Source organism: Sycon ciliatum, chromosome 4 (assembly GCF_964019385.1).
Source record: "Sycon ciliatum chromosome 4, ocSycCili1.1, whole genome shotgun sequence".
Taxonomy (NCBI): domain Eukaryota; kingdom Metazoa; phylum Porifera; class Calcarea; order Leucosolenida; family Sycettidae; genus Sycon; species Sycon ciliatum.
This window is the reverse complement of record NC_088646.1, coordinates 32,954,226-32,974,750: the sequence shown is the minus strand read 5'-3', so window position 1 is coordinate 32,974,750 and position 20,525 is coordinate 32,954,226. Positions and strand designations below refer to the sequence as shown.

Below are 20,525 nucleotides of genomic sequence, written 5' to 3'. Positions count from 1 at the left end.
AGCAAGACGGGGAAGAGTACGGTATGCCTACTAGCAGAACTTAGCGCCCTGCACCGACGCACAACCCGGTGCACCGGTGTCTGTATGCCTGGGACTATACAGTGACCAGCAATTGTTCAGTAACATGCTAGGAGTTCACTAAGCAGCACTACATAAAGAGAGGCTCCATGCCGGGCCGTCAAGACCAGGGAGCTAGCCCCACACATACAATCACTATGTTGGTATATGTGGGGCTCCCTGGTCAAGAAGCTGCGGCAAACGACTGGCAAAGAGAAAGTAAACGACTGGAGAGACACACACATACGTACGTCGCAAAGTTAGACGCAAACATACATGCAGGTAAGCACTAGGCGCTGCACATACGTTCTAGATCCCATCCGCGCACAGGAAGTAAAGAGCAATGTGATGGGAGAGCGGGTTAAAAAAAAAAAAAAAAAAAAAAAAAAAAAGGATGACGTCAGTCAAAAGACCAACAGAAGAACTGTAAAAACCAGACGCAACGGGACAAAGTTAGCCACAGAATGGTGGCAAAACATAACAATGTGGTATGAGCACATTGAAGCCTGGTACAGGGTGTGACTGGGGTCATTAAAAATCCAAACAGCTAGCTACCCAGTTGGTAACATCTATGGGGACAGCGCCTATCAGCAGGATGGGACTCTCATAAGGATTCACAAGCATGTGAACTTGGCAACGGCATAGCGCATGCGCTGCTACACACATGTAAGCAATCCAAGCTAGGCAGGGTGGGCAGTGGGGACACGAGGACCCAGCATAGGACAGGGCAGCACCCGGCAGCGACTGGCACAGTGCTAAACCCGATGGCGCTAGGAAAGGCATGGAGCGACGGTGTATGTGGCAAGCTAGCCGCAGCAATGTAACCATGCAGGTGGACAGCTGGACTGCGGAATTGACTCAGACAGGACGGAAATACCTTGCGAACGATATCGTAACACGAACATCACGAGGGAAAAACAGACATACTGATGTAAGACTCCAACACCGTATGCCAATTTCGACAACAGGAAAAACCAGCACTAGCAATTTCTTTTCGGTCAGCCCCAAGAGGTTGGGGTTCCATGTTTTCTTGGCAATATCACCAAAAGCTTCGTAGCTCAAGCAGATTCTAGCAAGTAGCACAACTGCTGGTCGCATCCACACGCTGGACGTAGTGCTGTGCAGCAACGTTTGACTCAGCGAGCACCAAAGTATATCTGACCAAAGTGACTCGGACACGCGGTTCCAATTTCGGTGGTGAGAATCCGGACATCCGGATGCACGTCCAGAATAGAGCGAATTCCTGGGAAACAAAACAAAACAAAACCGCACACAGACACAGACACACACACACACAAGAAAAGTTGTACACTGAGTGTCCAAGAAACAGACAGACAGGACAGTGAGCACACGCGCTAGATGGGAGAGCACTGGAGCGTGCAGAACTACAATGTTGTAACTGCCTATGTGACTAGCCCAGCCAACCAATGCTGCTTTGGTCAATCCAGTCAGACAACATGGAAGCATGCGACTCATGCGCATCAACATCCCTTCTCTCTTATTGAATCCTAACTTAGGTTGCCGTATTGAAACCTGCTCCCCCTCCCAGCTTGAACAGAGGTACCAGCGGGTGCACCATGGGGCTTGAACACAGGCTCAAGCACATCTCTCAAGCACGTACCTCAAGCACGTATCTCAAGCACGTATCTCAAGCACGTATCTCAAGCACGTATCCGTAAGTGCAAAGCACAGTTCCCCAGCGGCAAACGCTAAACAGCACAAACATGCAGACGTATTACTTCCTGTACACAAACGGCCATCTTTTACCTTCATCAGTCGAGAAGAGGTTCAAAATGATGATACTGGACTCTGGCACTCTCCTTTCCTTGAGTAGCGCCACCGCCTTCAACAGAGATGCGCCGGTGTCTGCGAGTGAAAAAAAGATGGAGACATAAAATAAATTCATCGCATGATCAGATTATTTCTTACAGTGACAATTATGACTAATTTATGAGCCATTCACTTTCCGCATTGCGTGCGGACGGTCTTGCATCCTGTATGTATGCAAAGAGCTGATTCCACCATTGGAAAAATAACGTAATTCTGAAAGTTCATACCGTACGCGCTCGAATACAAGCCCCCTCTCAAATAGAGCCCGTGTGTCAGAGGGAATTGGAATAATAAAGCCCCGGCTCATATAAAAGCCCAGGCTATAATCGAGTGCGGAATGTCCGTACCATGCAGTGCAGTTACGGGTACTTTACCGTACAGCGATCGAGTGTAGTCACTGCATGTACTGATCAACATGAATAGTGTGAAACAATTGGTATTTCTTTTAAAATATAAAGCCCCCTCTCGAATAAAGCCCTCTCTCAAATATAACCCCCCTCGATGTGTCTTCTGGAAAAAAAGAGCCCCGCGGCTTCTATTCCCGCCTATACGGTATCAGCTAATCCACTAAGGAAACATCACGATCGTTTCAGCTCTACTGAAAACATATACTGTACGTAAAAGCTACCCATCCCAGTGGTTGCACACTCTGGGGAGTGGTGCACTCTTTGATCAAAGACAAACCCAAACAGCACTAACAGAGCACAAAATAATAATAATAAGGTTGCTGTCCGCAGATTGAGTAATAATAATAAGGTTGGGATATTATCCCAACCTCCTGATTTCCGCCTTTGAAAGCTAGGCCAAATCAAAGGGGCATTCGTGTGGCGTTCATGCTAAATGAACCAATGGACCTGGCCCTTACCAAGAAGGGGATGCATAAGGAACACAGCACGTTCATGAGCATCCGGTGGAAGCTTGGCATAAAAAACCTGCATCACAAAACACAGATTATCACGTGGCTGCCATGCATTCACATTTCGCTGAGCGCGGGTAAATCTGGCATAAGCCAGTGGAAGTGAAATACAGTGTGCATGTATTGACAAAAACCAATCATAACAAACCGTTACTGGTAAACAATGGGTTCTGCTTTTTGGCGGCTTTCAGCATAAATTCAATGACACATCTTTATCATGTCATCTTTTCAGTTATCATGCTTGTGAACTAGTTCACCGAAAAGAAAAGAAAATACTGGTACAGGTAAGTGAAGTGCTGCACACATGTCTGCCTGGCCGCCATGACATCACAGCAAGAGCAATGTGCTGCACTACAAGCTCAGCTGAACAAAAGCACCCCCGACTCAGGGGTGCAATGCACTTCGAAACACAAGCAAATGGAAAAAGGGGTGCCCTTACGGTCGGCTCCTCGTCGGGATTCTTTCTCTTGATTAGTAGCTTTCCAATGCGGATGGACTGGCAGCAGTCACGTAACGCCAGCTCCATGGCCTCACCTGTGTACATAGGACAGGGGGAATCATAATCAGGATCGAAGTGCAGTGGCCAGTGAATTCTCAGAATACCTTCATTGGGACCAGCCGTATTTAAACTGCATGTACCTGTTCTAAAGGAAATGATTTGGTGAGGCTTAGGGCCCGGTCACACATGAACTCAAAAGTAGCGGATCCGCTGAAGTGACGTCGCAGGAGCGAAAATGCCATGGCAACGGCGAAAAGCGGAACTTCCGCTCCAGCGGAAACTCAAAATCCGCTGCACCCAAAATGTTGGGAGCGGAACACTCGCTTCTGCGGTTTCGCTTCAGCGGAAAACACCACGGTCTGCTGTATATGGACTTGCTACGAGAAATTTGGCGGCGTATGATGTCCATGCAACAATTAATGCGTGCAAGATAGTCATTGACCTCGTCTATTCTCTGTACCGTATGCACCACAGTCCACTTTCTCATTTTCCGCCAAAGTAGGAGTTTGCCCTGTTTGTATGTGTGACCATACACATGTGGTTTCGCTGGAGCAACACCAGGCTTGCTGCCGCAGAACCTCGACGCCGAAGTGAACCCCAGTGCATGTGTGACCTTACGACACTTCCGCCGTTACTAGTAACCAGGGAGTCGTAAAATACCGGGAGGCGACACGAGATGCACAACCGCGTCGGATGATTGCCTCAGCTCGGGCACGAGTGCTGAGACCTCACGCGCTGCATGGCGAGGGACTTCCCATGAGGTCAAAGCGGCGCAGGTCATGCAAAAGGACGCGTTCGCTGTTTGGTCCAAAAAATTTGAAAACTCAATAAAATTATCCTGCACACAACGAATCCAGTGTCAGCGTTTTGTTTTTCTAAGTAATAATACTTTGTGCCTTGGCCTTCGAAGTAAAGGATGATGGAGCTTGACAGAGATGACTGCCAAAGTGATGAGTCCACCGTGGAAGATGTAGATGACTTATTCACTTGGTGACCTGAGTTGTGGGGATGTTCAGCTGTGGGCTACAGGTGAGATTCTTTCGTTTGCATGTTTTTGTCTCTTCCTTGTGGACACGAATGTATAATCTGTAGCATACCTAAGTGCCCGAACTGACCCGATAAATTAGGTGGTCGACACCATCCTTTTCATCCTAGTCTGCCCACGATGCATTGTCTGTTCACTGTGACAGGATATTTATTGAAGTCCTGAAAATTTACGTGTGTACCTAGTATGTATCATCACCGTAGATGATGTAAACCTCCATCCTCAAACCATACTTTGTCTATGTGCAGATCGATGTAAGAGTGGTAGTGCCATCATGGTGTACAGGCCTATGGAAGGTGCAGTGATCCATGGAATTTGCAAACTGCTGACAATGAGACAGGCGAGTGTTACTGAGGCGACGGAGTCATTCCTGCATGTTATTACGACACGGTTACACAAGGCATCAGGTACTGCAAATCTGCTACGCCAGGAAGTGTGCCAGCTGAAGGCATGCAAGGGTGCTGATATTTCGCAAGCATGGCAACAAATGCTGTCCGTCATCGCAACAGCTATTCCCGAAGTGAAAATCAATTGTGAAGGTCAGTGCGTTTTGCATGCATGTTGGAAAAAAATTGGCTTCTGACTAGGTATGCAGACTAGGTATGCAAACGCTGGCTTTTGAATACTAGTACAGTCTCTGCAACCACCAGTCCTTATATGTTGTCTTTTTCTTTTCTCTTCTTCAGATTTGGAAGTTACATCTGCAGTGCTAGCGAATCTGATAAGCTACCTGCATGCCACGGCTGCCGCTGCTATCAGGAAAGCGTCAATAGCACCATCCAAAGCTGCTGAAGCCATCCCCGAACCGGTGATTGACGATTTGTCTCACCTTGCTGAAAAGTACCATGGTGGTTGGTGCTTGGTGGCCGTGCGGCGTGAGCTGGAAGGAGCAAGGTGTCGCAACGACAACTTGCTGCAGCTTATACCTTTATTTGGCAAGGATGCCGTGACAAGCCTTCAGCCTTGTTTGGAGAATTTTGGAGCCATTCTCCAAACATCTGAGCATCAAGCGTTGCCCAGAAATGACCAACCGCTCCGTGAAACCGCCGATAGTGTGACTTTCGTCGCACAGAACCTTCTTCAGTTGGTCAGGTGACTCGGCGTGGCTCGGAAGCTCTGTATAAGACAAAATACGACACAGATAAAAACAACTGAACCAGTGATATGTGAATTTTGCGCTTGTGTGTGCACGAGCATGCATGTGTGTGTGTGTGTGTGTGTGTGTGTGTGTGTGTGTGTGTGTGTGTGTGTGTGTGTGTGTGTGTGTGTGTGTGTGTGTATGTGTATGTGTGCTTGTGTGTATGCTGCTGTGATAAGCGGTACAAGCAGTATACAGGATATTGACGGGTATTCACCTTGAGTGCATTCGCCGATAGTGTGACTTTCGTCGCAGAGAACTTTGCTCAGTCGGTGAGGCGACTCGGCCTTACGTTTCCTGAAGGCAATGTGTTCAGAACAGTTATGAACAGCTATGAACAGTTAAGAAATGACAAATATTGTTTGCAGTTCATGGGCCATATAGATGTGAAACACTTTGAATGCAGAAGAATGAGGATAGCGGCATCAAATACTGCATGGATTCTGTTTGATATGCTACTTTTTTTTCCCTTCCATGGAAAGGTGAGTACATCGTCGAACTTCATCTCGAAACTTCACACAAACCTAGAATGGAACTTGGATAACATGAAGGGGCCATGGGCATGGTGTGTTTAGTGGAGAACTATTCCGAAAACAGGGTGTCATTCGCATTGACTCAATTCAAATTTGAGTACATTTCGTGAATAACTTACCTTGACATTCCGTCGTCTCCAAAGCAGTGAACTTCCAAAAAAAAAATTAAAAGCCACGGCTCAACCTAAGGTAATGCGTGGTACGTATCAGAAACAACCAGCTTTCGCTCTGGAGATCCAGAATAGCCTCGAAGCATATAGCAAAAACAATTGAGAAAAAGAAGATGACGACGACGTTTCAATCACGCTTCAAATTTCGCGGGTCGAGTGCGGCAATCCTCGGATCGTGAAATGTGTGGCGTGTCGCCTCCCGGTATTTTACGACTCCCTGCTAGTAACCCTTTACCAGCTGATGTGTACATGAAACTTCAAATGATCGTAACTCTGTCAAAACTCGCCCTAATTCAACAATTCAAATATCCAGGTCGAAGAGAAAACTCTCAGCTGTCCCTAGCATCAACCCGCTATGAGCTACAACCTGCAATTTCTGAGATAAATCGCTCGCAAAATGAGCCCCTGATCGCGGCAACTGGTACGCATTGAGCACGACTCAAAACGATGACATTTTGAGACTTTTCGCTGACCGGATCAACTCCAATTTGCACAGGTTTCATTTGTGAGATTCCTTGGAGTTCACCGCGAAAGAAATCGGAACCCAGCGATCGACAAAAGTAAAATGGTCAGCACAGGCCGAAATTGCGTACATTTGAAGCGTTTTTTGCACCCTCTCTGCTCAACAGCACTGTCCTTGTTACCATGCTCGGCCTCATTCTCTTCCTCTCGCGACGACCTAAGTCCTTTCCAAGAAGCCCAGGATTGTGATTATTGGGTGAGTAGAACTGAAGTTTCAATCTGAAGAACATGAAAATATGCCGATTTTCGAAAATTTTCCCTGTGGCTGGTAAAGGGTTAAATTACTAAGACCACTGCCAAATCGCCAGCCTTTAAAATTACCAGTACCGGTACCCGTAGTGTGTTTCAAAACAGACTGGACACATTGCACAAGTACGTACCACTTCTCATCATGCTAACTCCACAGATTCGTGACGAGAACTGGACCCCTTCATACTCGGAGCCTGCCACAATCAGCGTGCGACACACACACACACACACACACACACACACACACACACACACACACACACACACACACACACACAGCACATACATACACAGCACACATATACACACAGCACATGCATACACACAAAATGTGGGTGCTCCGAAATGCCGCGGGACGCCATCACCCTACGATCAGGCTTCGGATACAGCTTTTAAACGGTGGGTAGATCAGATCCACAAAGAACGAAATCTCATTTGCTTCATACGTGCTTCAACAATGGTGTCCAGTGAAAGAGTTGAGAACATGTTGACGTTAGTGTTGGATGCCCCAAAGTCGCACTGGACTGCCCCTGCAATAGCTGCAAACACTTGGTAACAATAGAGAGGTTCCGCATAACGTAATTACGTTAGTAAAAAACGTAGTCGATCTACGGAAAGTCTTACGTAAACTGCATGCGCATCTGTGTTCCGCCATACGGAGTTTTCAAATCACGTAGCTGCCCTTGGCAACTCCGAACGCGGCAGTGTACGACCAGATCGATCTGGGAAGAAAGTCATAAATTTGTACCCCAATCCACTTACGGACCAGCTACGTTATCAGAGCCCTATCTACGTACTCTCCGTAGACAACTTTCCGTAAGTGGAGTGCAAACTCGCGAATTCACGGGATTTCCCCGCCCACCAACGTAAAGTTGCTCAACTTTACGTAGTGCGGAACCTCTCTATTGAGCATGTGTAAAGAGTATGTAAGTGACATCTTCATTATACACGGTGTATGGAAGTGTAACTGTCAAACCTATCCGCGTGCATGTGTGTGTGTGTGTGTGTGTGTGTGTGTGTGTGTGTGCGCGCGTGTGCGTGCGCGAGGGTTCATATACTTTCTATTTTGAAGTATACATACCTGTTAACCATGGACTGCTTCTGGCTAGATTAACTCTTGTGTAATCAATGGTGCTAGTGAAGCTTCTATCAGATCCACTCTGATTTAGCCACCCACACTAGTAGCAAATATTACCTTCACTGGGGGCCGGCAGGGGTAACTGCAGTTGGATCCCGGGACGGATACCCTGATGCCGTCAATTCTTTTTCTGCACCTTGTCCTCACCCACTTACTGAGGTGTGGTGAGCCCATAAGTGGGATCATTTTCAAGTCCACCCAGAGTTTTGGGGATTTCAAGGGGTGTCGGCCGTTGGGCGGTTCAATAGGCAAATGAGTCATCTTTCCAAGATTCCTTTTGAGTCTCTCTCCCCTCTCCCAGGGAGACCCACGTGACCAGTGTTGGCAGTGAGCAACAAGTACAAGTGTGTGTGTGTGTGTGTGTGTGTGTGTGTGTGTGTGTGTGTGCGTGCGTGCGTGCGTGCGCGTGTATGTGTGTCAACCAGTGCAGCACTACTGCAAGTTCAGTTCATCCATGTACAGTAGGTATCGGATATAGCGTGGATGTTTGAAACACGACTATCTATTCTTATTTCCGATATTTCTCACACGATAAATTAAGTGTGACATATCAGGTGCATGTGCGTAGTGACAGGATGGCCATCATACATACAACGTGTCCTTGCTATGCATGCGGGTGTTCATAGTCCCATACACTTGCCATGTGGCTATGCAACATGAGATACATGTACATGACGCAACAGTTGAACCTGCAGCACTACGATGCAATGCGAGTCGGATCAGAACTGCATTGGACGGAAGTAACTTAGTTATTACTACAGGCGATACACTTTGTACTAATCTGGTATGTTTTGCTGCACAAAATCCATGCTTAGGACCGATGTATTATACTATGTGATAACATTGCTTGTAAGAATAAAATTAATGTTCACTTGAAACCCATGTTATGATTATGAAAATATGAGAGTTCATTCGTGTAAGCAGTATATTCTTTTACACGACCACGCTATAACCGATACGCACTGTACATGTATTCGTACCGGTTGGCGTTGTGACCACCGTTGGCGATGAAGGCAACAGATTCAAGCCCTCTTCCACCGCTAGACGACTCTGGAGTGGGAAAAACACAGTGGGAGGCGCACCCACAGACATGCGTTACGAATATGACAGCATTTCCAGGTCTTTCAGGATACGAAGCGGTAGATTTACCATGGGACCCACTTAGTACGCACTCTGATGATATGATATACTCTCATTTAGTTCGGACCAGGGAGTCGTCCAATACGGTATTTTGACGACTCCCTGGTTTGGACCATGTCAAGAGAATGGGTACTTTGATCCGTACTGAAGTACAGTGCTGTCGGGCGCCGAAGAACGACCAGGCTAGTATTTCACCAAGCACAGCATACCCATGTATACACGGTGACTCAACTGTGCATAGACAGCAATACATGTACATGAAAATAAGAAGGGTCTAGGCCAGGAGGCTTACCCCCCCCCCCCCCCCCCCAGTTCTTCGGCGACCGACGGTACTGTATGTGTTGATAAGTATCTCGGATACTAAGTACAATTTCCTACTACCGTAAAGTACTGTTGATCCACCCCCCCCCCCCCCCCCCCCCCCCCCGCTCTAATTGCCGCCCCCTGTCGATGTTCTACCTGTGAAGCGACTACGGCGTATACAACGAAATACGATGTTGAACCGACGCATGCACTGCTGTACCCAATACGTGCCAGTGCAGGATGAAAATGTGCACAATCCAGCACATTGAGTCTGATCCTCCACGCTGTTGTACATCGTACTGCACTTGACAGTCCGTCCCCTACTGAAAACCCAGCTGGGAATCAACGGTACTTTACGGTACTACCCCATGGCCATATGTCTTATCAGAGCTCCACTGTGTAATTCACAGGAAGCGCGAGGTTCAAAGCCTGAAAAAAAAATGTTGAACTATCGCTACTGGGATGACGAATACACAGTTCATGAGGTGTGCATCCATGGTCCGTGAGCTGCGCATTTTTCCACCACAGAAAATATATCAAAACAGAGTACTATGCAGAAAAGAATTATGCGAGCGGAAAGCTAGAACAATTCTCCACCGTATAGACCGTTCGATAAAGAAAGAGACCAAAATGTAAATCAGTTATCGCAATCGAAAGATTCCAAACCGAACAAAAAAAAAGACCAGACATGACGGGAGCGTCTTTCCACTTTCGACGCACACCGTGTTCTCCAAGGTCATCACCTCTCCCCGTGGCGTAACCTTTGACCTTGATAAACGACATGTGAAGTAGTTCGGATTGCTTCTAGACGACAGCTGAGAGTTTGCTAATGCCGATAGACCTTTCGATGAAGGATGGTCAAGTATTAGCGAACTTACGAAAGTCTGTTGTTAAGTCGCCCGGTAAACTCTACATACCGGGTTAACGAATATTCGCTATGAGAAATACTCGTTCGAATGTGCCAAACCGAACAAATATTCGTTTCACCACTACCGAAAATTTGAAAATACAGTGCAACATAACGCAAATCTATGAGTTTCAAATAAGACTCGGATGGAGAGCCAAGGATTAAATATAAAAAGAAAGGACCAAAATGTTACATGTTATCCGTAGTTTGTGTCCAACACTAACAGTTATTATAAGCAAGATGTTGTGTATATCAGTATCACATCAGTCAGTATTGTGCTAGCTGTTGCACCTTCTGACTACACAACATCTTACATCTTGCTTATAACTGTTAATGTTGGACACAAACTATGAGTTTTCATTCATTGTTTTTCAATAATCCATCATCTTCCACAATCAAAAGGGTTTTACCCCCTCCACCACCCTCAAAATCATTTTCAGTAAAAAAAACGAGTGCCCCCTAAAATCCGCAAAATGGGGTATTAGAGAGGTTCCGCATAACGTAATTACGTTAGTAAAAAACGTAGTCGATCTACGGAAAGTCTTACGTAAACTGCATGCGCATCTGGGTTCCGCCATACGGAGTTTTCAAATCACGTAGCTGCCCTTGGCAACTCCGAACGCGGCAGTGTACGACCAGATCGACCTGGGGAGAGTCATAAATTTGTACCCTAATCCACTTACGGACCAACTACGTTATCAGAGCCCTATCTACGTACTCTCCGTAGACAACTTTCCGTAAGTGGAGTGCAAACTCGCGAATTCACGGGTTTTTCCCGCCCACTAACGTAAAGTTGCTCAACTTTACGTAGTGCGGAACCTCTCTATTATCTAGTGGTGTGCACGAGTAGTCGGGTACCCATGCTACCCGTGAGGACCTCGGGTAGACGGGTACAAAATAGTACCGGAAAACCCGAAGTCGCAGATGACATCATGTATAGTGCACTTGTGCAAATTCATGTAAAACTCCGCATGTCTACCTGGTGTGTAAGGGAAGGGGTGCACTGTGGTGTTACCATGGACACATTACCCGATCGGGTACCAGTGCTACCCGTGGAAAACTACCCAAACCCGATACCCGAAGAAAATCCTACCCGACTCAGCCCTAGTATTATCAATAAAACCCCATTTTCTGGGGCAGGGCATGTACCTGTTCCAGAACCGGCTTTATAGATACTACTACCATGCTTAGTGGCAAACCATCGCCGGCCATAAGCGAGGGTCCTTGGCTCGAGTCCTAGCGATGGCAGTCAATTACGTGACGGGGAAACTCTGCCATTACAGCACTGAAAGGACAGTGTGCAGGCAGTTGCAGACTTTTCGTGGTACTGTAAGACATGTATATATAACGAGGAAGCAAATCTAACGTTTTAACGGATGACATTTCTTCGTTATAATAAGATCCGTCGAGGCCGTACTGCTTCATATATGCTGTGTGTGGATATGGCAGAATACTGCAAGATCGTTAACATATCTTCTCGTTAACCTATGAATTTTGGACAATCGTTAAATTTGCGACTCGTTATAATAACATGTCTTACAGTAAGCACATTTGCCGACCCTTCATATACAGTCAGCTGCGTGAATAAGAGCCTCGCTTATAACAGCTGGTGAATAACGACTGTCTTCAGACCAAGTAACCATTCAACTGTTTACTTGAAACTTCTGGAAAAACGACAAGTTGCGATTAAAAGCGATAAACTTTCGCGGCACGCAAATTTTGCGTTTTCATGAATTGGGCTGGTTCACGATGAGAAACCTTTGCGATTGTTTCTCTTCAGTTGGACCTTATACTGTCTACGGTCATGCACAGAGCAGTTTGCGGCGATATATATTTGCGAATGTGTTTCTCACAGTAACAACATTTTTCTCACAGTAACAATACTTTTCTCATGCCTGGCAGACGTTTTTTTTTATTCTCAAGGTTGACTTTACATTTGATAGCACTAGAGAGGTTCCGGAGTACGATTTTTCGTCCCTAAATCCGTAGAGGCTCTACGGATTTTTTATACGTCGTATTCGAGCAGTGAAATGTTCCGGAGTACGGAACTTATGTGTTTGCCATCATTGCCTAGGTTACGATCGCAAACACGTCACATTCCTGCTCTATGCTTTTTATTTTGAAAATTTGTACCGAAATCAAAAACTTCCCGCGGAAAATCGATGTTTCTCGTGCCAAATTTGGATGCGAAACATCTTTCTGCACCCGATGACGCAAAATCTCCATACGAAACATGGTTCGTGTGAAAGCCAGTCCACACGGATTCTCCGTGCCGAAAAATCGTACGGAGCACGCCTGGAAAAAATCCGTAGCGCCCATGCGGATTTTGGTACGGAAAATCGTACCCCGGAACCTCTCTACTACAATGCTTACGAAACGGAAATAAGGAGGTATGCTGGAAATGACAGTCTCCCATTGCAACATGCACACGGAAATAAGGAGGTATGCTCGAAATGACAGTCTCCCATTGCAACATGCACACTCTGCAGTCGGAATCTGCCTAGATTGACAGGCCATGGACTATTGGGCCGCAGAGTCCAGGAGAAGTCATGAGCCTCACCAGTCGATCAGCGCAGAAAATGAAATCTTCGCGTCGAGTAGACCTGTCAAGCACACATTGCAGCAGCACACATTGCAGCAAGCAAGACGTTTCGCCCGGCGCAGAATTGACAACGGAAGTGAGGGCAGAGAGCTTTGTCACGAAAGGAATGAGGGTACACCTTACTTAACTTTCCTAGAATTTTACCATTTGGGGAAAGCACTCATGACATGTATACAGCTACTATTGAGGTTCTGTTCTATGGGACGGGGATACAATGTGAAAACTTGAGTACTCGCGCTTTTGGGCTTCACACATCACAGAACTTCAGAAGTGCTCTGCTCCGTGTTCAGCCATTCATTCAGTGTCCTAGAGTGTATGCTGAGAATTCCCCATTCCCAACGTGACAGCTTTCAGGTCTGTGGTAGGGATATCAGCGAACGCACTGCGCAGCCCATCTGCGCAGGTCAGCCTGGCCCATCTACGCGCGGCCGACAAAAATACTCGTGAACCCTTTCATTTTTTTGCAAAATAAATCGTGCGAAGAAGATGCACGGAATGGCTGAAAACTAGGCTGAGGAAAAGTAGCATCCAGAGACTCTCAAACAAATTCAGGGCCCATCGCTTCTGACAATGGCAGCGAAGACATCAGGGAGCTGATTGCAGCAACTCTCTACCAAGCGCGACGCTGGTTACTCACCAGGGCAGGGCGCTTCCATCACGCAAGAAATGGCCGCGAGCGAGAAATGCAAGTCCGATTTTGGAACGATCCAACCAGGGTAATCCCTTGAAAATTGGCCTGAACACCTCTCATACTGGTGTTTCACGATGTGCAAACTTTCAGAGAAATCGACCGGGGAGAACGTGGTGAGCTCGTGGGTCCTCCTGTATCGCGTATGATTTGAATGGTCGCGGGGACAGAAGAACAGTAATTTTACGACTCCCAGCGGTGCAAACAGACCGCGGCCATGTTTTCTCTGTCGGCCGCGATCACGTTCAAAAAATCGATGACGCAATGCATGCGCAGAGGCCTGCGCAGTGCGTTCGCTGACATCCCTATCTGTGGTGCCAAGTTTGGTTGGTAACTTGGTATCCCCCAGATTTGTATGCGTTTTCTCTATGCATGCCGCAACGCAAAAATTCTCATCTCTGCATTGAAAACTGGACCCAAAACATGCTATGACATAGACACTAATCCATATGCATGCTCTTTGCGCTTTATTTCTCTGCAACTCAATTGAAGCAAAATATCGTTTTTTGCTGAATTGATTATGCTCCGTCGACTTACTTTTGACACTTTCCCCAGCAGATTGCTACCCGCTTACGTATTAAATGGTGGTTTAGCGTGTGCGCTAAGCCCTGTTAACGAACGTGGAACATCTACCACTCATACTTAGTCTGATGATCATGCATCTGATTATGATGTCATTGCTATACATGCGCATGCGCAGCGCGCGCCACTCTCCCACGCGTGCATTCCAAATCTTGCTTTAGAGAGAGAAGGAGAAAAGAGAGACTCCTTTGTCACTTTTGCTTTCCGACGACTTGACTGTTCACTGGTTTGTCCGTCAGTTGTCAATTTCCCCTTCCCTCCCAACCCCATTCGACTGGGGATCACTATCTCTCCGTCACTGTCACCATAGTTTCCTCAATAACAGTGTCAGTACAACTCTTGTCAATATACTTATATCGGGTGAGGGCAGTCTATCTCCGCAGCTGGCTCATTTCAATCACTACCGGTCGCAGCTCCTGCCCACGGCAGGCCGACCGTCTCTCGTTCACACTCTGTGTGCTCCAGGTCACAGCTCCTGCGCAGAGCAGGCCGACCTGTCTTTCTCATGCACGCCAGCTGCTCCGCCCAATATCCCTGATATGCCAACCAGAAAACAATGTGTTCTGAGCCGGGTGCATGCCTGTATGTGGAGAGTGCGTTAACACGTAGAAAGAGGACACGCGTCACGTTCTTCAACAGAAACATATAGTCCGGGATCCTCAATTTTTTTTTGAATTTTCGCTGCCACTTTGATCCGAGTACTGTAGAACGGGTAATTTTAGCGACTATCAATTTTAGCGTTTTCCCATTGTCAACCGGTTTATAGCGACGTTTTATTTTAGCGATTTGCAGCGATTTTACTCACGGATCACCAGTGCACTACTAATGTCTCAACGGATTAGCGACTTGAAACTTTAGCGAAAATGAGTAGATCGCTAAATTCGCTAGGGTTTTTACGTCGCTAAAATTACCCGTTCTACAGTACTTGAGAGTTGGATAGGAGTAAAGGTAGGTACTTGGGAAGCTCAAATTCGGTTGTTGGACGAGACGAAACGGGGAAGGAGAGGTTGCGCGAGCAGCTTTCCGACTGGTATGCTCAATATTTGTCATACCGCATTCCTGCTTTGAGCAGATATGACGCACGCACAAACGGTGACTTTCCGAAAGTTCAAAATAATTAATTCAAAAAATTTGAAAGATGACGACGCCGACGACGACGAAGTGGAAACTAACTAACAAATTAACTACTTGTTTCCTTTCTTCTTTCCACCACAATGGAGGAAGAAAACGATGAAGTATTTCTCGGTAACAGTAGTAGTAGTAGTCCATGCATTGTGGTTCACTCTATTGACAAGGTAGTCGGCGTATCTTGGGAAAGCTGTCTTTGCCATTGCGTGAAAGTCAGCAGCAGTGAAAAATGTGAGAAAGTTTTCTTCACGACAACGAGCTGGCCTCGTCTTGTCACAGCAGCGCGGATCCGTAAGGACTCTGCCTTGCTGGATTTTCTGCGTAAACATGAGTGCGAGGATGTAGCAGCATCGCCTCGTGGCTGGTACCACAGGCGGTGTTATTCTCAATACACGCACACGGAACTGCTGCATCGTCTGAGCGGCCCAGAGCCGGAAATCAATTCGGACTCCAGCAGTGATGGTGAGCAGCCTGAGCAAAAGAGAGCAAGAGTGGCCACCAGAAGCTCTCTGCCAGTATTTAATCCGGCCCTCTGTATAGTATGCAACGAAAAAAACAAAACAAAATCGTAAAGCCGAGCCCCTGACTATCTGCACTGAATTTCGTGCTGGAGAGCGCCTTCTTGAAGCAGCGAGTGCACGAGAGGACGAGGCAGCCACAAGAATCCTCCTGAATCTGCAGGATGGCGCACCGGATTGTGTTGCTGCGGAGATAGCGTGCCATTTTAGCTGCTACCGCAATTACACCCATTCCAGAACTGTCGCCGCAATAGCCAGCAAGGGATCGCAAACGGATGGTCCACGGACGCCGTACGATGCGGCATTTGTGTGGCTCGCGGAGTTTGTGGACAAGGAGCTTTTCAGTGAAGGGGTTGCCATCAAAGCTCTGGCCATGGATAATCTTACTGCTATGTATGTGCAGAAGCTGGGGGAGATCGGCACCACTTCGCAGTACCGGCGCTGGCTGCTGAAGAAGCGCCTCGTCGCTCATTTCGGTGACCGGATCTCGTTTGTTCGCGCGAGTGTGCTTGAGCCCGAGTCAGCGGTGCGAGCAAGCTTGCCTAAAGTGTAGCTGAACCACCTCCTCGGTGCTGCAGTCTCGCAGGCTGCATCGTCTGTGAACCGTGGCAGTGGTGAAACAAGCAATGACAGTGATGACAGTAGCAATGCAGTTCCTGCGGCAGACGCAAGTCTCCACCTATTCCGCGCTGCCAGGCTGGTGCATGATGCAATCAAGAGCCAGCAGCCAACACTCCCAACTGTGCCACATGCCCAAGACCTGCGCAAGGACAACTGCCCTATTCCAGCCATCCTGTTCAACTTGGTTACGATGATGGTGGTCGGGCTTGAGAAGTATGACGTCACCGACATCCACTCATCCCGCGCCACTGTCTCACCAGATGTCAACAGGAAAGTGCTGTCAATTGCGCAGGATATTGTGTACGCAAACACACGTGGCGCACCACTGACACCCAAGCATGTTTCCCTGGCACTGTCTGTGCACCATCAAACACGGAGTAAGCAGACAGTCGACTTGTTGAACAAGTTTGGCCATGGGATATCTTACTCGCGGGTCAGAGAGACCGAAACACCATATGCAGCTGAGGTTGCCCATGGTCCTGATGCAAGAGCAGTTGTCCCTCGCAACATTGTGGCCGGTAGTGGGCTTGTTCCCTTTTGCTGGGACAACAATGACCTGAATGAAGAGACGCTGGATGGCAAAGGGACAACGCACTGCACCAATGGCATCATTTTGCAGCTGCCCGGCGATGCAACAGTGTCAGAACCACCAGTTGTTCCACCAGAGTCGTGCGACCAGTCCACCCCACTTCGAAAGGGTCAACGGCGACCCAGGAGTATTATGTCACCGTCTGCTACGCTTCCAGACTTCAACATTGGTGCCAGACCAAGGCCTCCAGCTACAGCCACAGCTGTTGAATGAAGGATGCAGTCTCTCCACCTGATTGCACCAATGGATCTGCTTTGGTTTATGCTTCGTGCTGACCAAGCATTGTCGGTGTATGGAAGGCCAGAGGATGAGAAACAAGGAGTTCCGGGGTGGTCGGGATTCAATACTGCTGTACACGAGTCACAAGCACCGAAAGTGCCAACGGCAGTTGGGTACCTTCCCATCATTCCAGCCTCGCCCACCGACATGGCCACTGTTTACGAGCTGATCGTGCGTTCACAGCAGCTTGCAAGCAAGCTAGGTCAAGATCACTGTATCATTACAGTCGACCAAGCTGTGTACGCAAAAGCTGTTGAGGTCTGTTGGAAGACTCCTCAATTCAAGAATGTTGTTCTTAGAATGGGTGCATTTCATACCGCATATGCCTTCCTCGCTGTCCTCGGAAAGAGATTCGCAAGTGCTGGACTAGAAGACCTGCTGGTCGAGTCTGGCGTAGTTGGTGCAAGTGCCTGCAAGCAAGTCATGGCTGGCAAACACTACAACCGCGCCGTGCGCCTGCACAAGCTTGTCTTTGAGTGTCTCCTTGGAATTAACCGGATGCTGCATGAGGACAGCGACCAAGCATTCCCGGTCAGCAGTGGTCTAGAAGCCAGCCTCTGCAAAATGAGAGCCAGCAATAACTACTGGATACAAGTACTGACTTCGTGTACTCCATGATCCAAGGAAACCTAGCTTCCTCCACTTTGTCTTTACATGCGAAAAGTAGAGCATGAACACCATGAACACTGTTCGAAGGAGCACTACAACACGTGTACTTTTTCAAATTTTTCAAATAGTGCGCTTTTGAGCATGCTCAACGGTACGTCCGGTCAAAGCAAACTCGAGTGTGTGAGCATCTTGGGACGATGTTTCCCGACGACGAATCGGGCTTCCTACTACTTCCCTTCCCCGATCCAGGACGTCCAACAAGGCTTTTCTACAGCTTTGATATCTAGGGAATCGATCTATGTAATTCGCAGGCACTCGGGTTTTGGTGGCAGCAAACCTTGTGATTTTGAGTACTCGGATCCCGGACTAATATAGAAAGCTATCCATGAGTATACCTGTCCCTCCAGGAAATCGCGATTCCACGGATGCAACAAATTTCGCGATTTTGGCCCAAACCCGCGATTTTCTACAAAATCGGCGATTTCCCGCGTTTTTGTTGTTTTCTGAACTTTTTTCTACATTTGTCTGCACTTTTCACGCTGTGTTTTCCACGATCATGTAGGTTATTTGCACAGCACTACTCCCGAGTAGATTTACTGCGCAAATAGCAATTCTAAGGATGCAACAAATTTCGCGATTTGGCCCAAATCCGCAATTTCCTGCAAATAATTCCGGGGATTCCTGGCAAGTTCCGCACTTTTCGCCGCATTTTTTGTTGTTTTCTGCCGCAATTTCTTGCGCATGTTTTTGAGAATTTTTCCGCAAATTCCTGCAGGCTGTCCCCCGTGAATCCCGCGGCAGAATATCAGAAATTCCGTGCAGAATTCTGCGCTACTTCTGCAAATCCTTCTTTATTCTGCGTCAATTCTGCAAGGATAATGAGCATAAAAACAGATCGAATTTCTGCAGCCCCACGGAAGTTTGTTGCCCTTATAAATTCTGACCAAAAATTATGCGAAATCCTGGTCCAAAAAATTAAAAGCTCTAGAATACACTGCAAGTTGATTTTGAAAGTCACAGGCAGGTTGGTTTGGCTGTGAAAATACATTGAAAGTCTCCAGAAAAAGCAGTTTTTTCTCTCTTTTCTGCAATATTCCGCTAGATTTTCTGAATTCTGCGGACATTACTGGATTCTGCGGAAATTCTGCAATCCACGGAATCGCGGAATTCACGGGGGACAGCAGTGCAGGGACAGGTATACTGTCAAGCCTTCTCTTCAGGTGAAATACAGACATGAGCATTCTCTCTTCGTATATCATCAGTATGGATCACACATTTTATCGTTGTTGTTTTTAGTTATTCTTCTTTGCCCTGTTCTATCACCTCTCTACTGTACTTAGTTCAATTTCCTTGTTCCTTTGCTCTCGCATGTATTCCACCTGCAGAGATGGCTTGACAGTATACTCCTGAGTCCTGTATAACTTTAAAAATGTTCCTGTTGAAGAACATTACTAAGTGTGTTCTCCTTCTAAGAGTGATAGAGTTTTGTCTCCGAGGAAACTCTTTACGTGCTTGCTTACGCATGTAATCAGGAATGTGAACATGCATACGTTTACATCGTGAACATCATTTGTCCTATTCATAATCCGGTTGCTATTGCAAGACTCCGCATTTTCAGCGAGGAAAACGGAATGAACACAATAAAACACTTACGAATTTCTCAAACTCGTCTGCAGGGCCTTCACCTGATTATTCGTAGGCAGGACTCTTACATTGGAGCTGATTGGTGATCCGCTCATCTTCTCTTCAAGGCTAGTTTCAGACCAAACTCAATGATGATTCATTCACAAATGCGTGCATATCGCATGTACAATGAATGATTATGTAATATTTAAATAATAATTATTATTGTATGTCCTGTACGAGTACCAAGCCTTGGTAGTGCATTGGTACATTCATTGTACATGCGATATGCACGCCAAGGCCATGCCGGCGCGCGGCGCATGGGTTTGAGATTCTTATTTTTTTCATTAATTTTTGTTTTGTTTGAGTTTTGGACAGCTACACGTACGTGCGCACGTGCACCACACAAAAAGTACAAGAAACACAGCTAGCATGCACCGCGCGTACCGCTCTCAGTGACCGTAGACCTACTCGTAGAGTAGATCAGTAGAGTCCAGGGAGTCATACTCCCTGGTCTATGATTCAGAGTATGACTCCCTGCTGGTCTACAGTACAGGCAAAACCTGGCCGATATCCTATTCTTGTTATGGCTTGCTTTTTGGACAAAATAGACTTCACTTCAGAAACATGGAAGAGGATTCCATAGGGGATTGCAGAAAAAATTCTAAAAAAACTCAAAGTTTGACCCATTTATGGCCAAAAGCTAGAAGTCCATCTTTTTCTGAATGGACTGTATACTACTAGTATGCTGGACTGACTACTCGAGTACGAGTACGAGTGTTTCATTTTCAACTGTTTGTGTGTGTACAGATCCAGTTTGGGTACCTACGAAGTACGAG

At 46.9% G+C, this 20,525-nt stretch overlaps 2 protein-coding genes across 2 annotated transcripts; one reads left to right on the top strand and one right to left on the bottom strand.

Annotated features, from left to right (window-relative positions):
• Positions 1–259: 259 nt before the first annotated feature.
• LOC135815733 (uracil phosphoribosyltransferase homolog) lies at positions 260–19,881 on the bottom strand. Its single transcript, XM_065329070.1, has 8 exons — positions 19,717–19,881; positions 13,008–13,050; positions 9,078–9,147; positions 7,091–7,153; positions 3,243–3,337; positions 2,753–2,819; positions 1,825–1,923; positions 260–1,300 (listed from the first exon to the last, which is right to left on the bottom strand). The coding sequence occupies exons 1-8, from the start codon at positions 19,800–19,802 to the stop codon at positions 1,194–1,196; spliced, it is 630 nt and encodes a 209-aa protein (XP_065185142.1). The 5' UTR covers positions 19,803–19,881; the 3' UTR covers positions 260–1,193.
• On the top strand, positions 4,290–5,510 carry LOC135815732 (uncharacterized). Its single transcript, XM_065329069.1, has 3 exons — positions 4,290–4,331; positions 4,596–4,886; positions 5,034–5,510. Exons 2-3 carry the CDS (start codon positions 4,622–4,624, stop codon positions 5,441–5,443), a joined length of 675 nt encoding a protein of 224 aa, XP_065185141.1. The 5' UTR covers positions 4,290–4,331; positions 4,596–4,621; the 3' UTR covers positions 5,444–5,510.
• Positions 19,882–20,525: the final 644 nt, after the last annotated feature.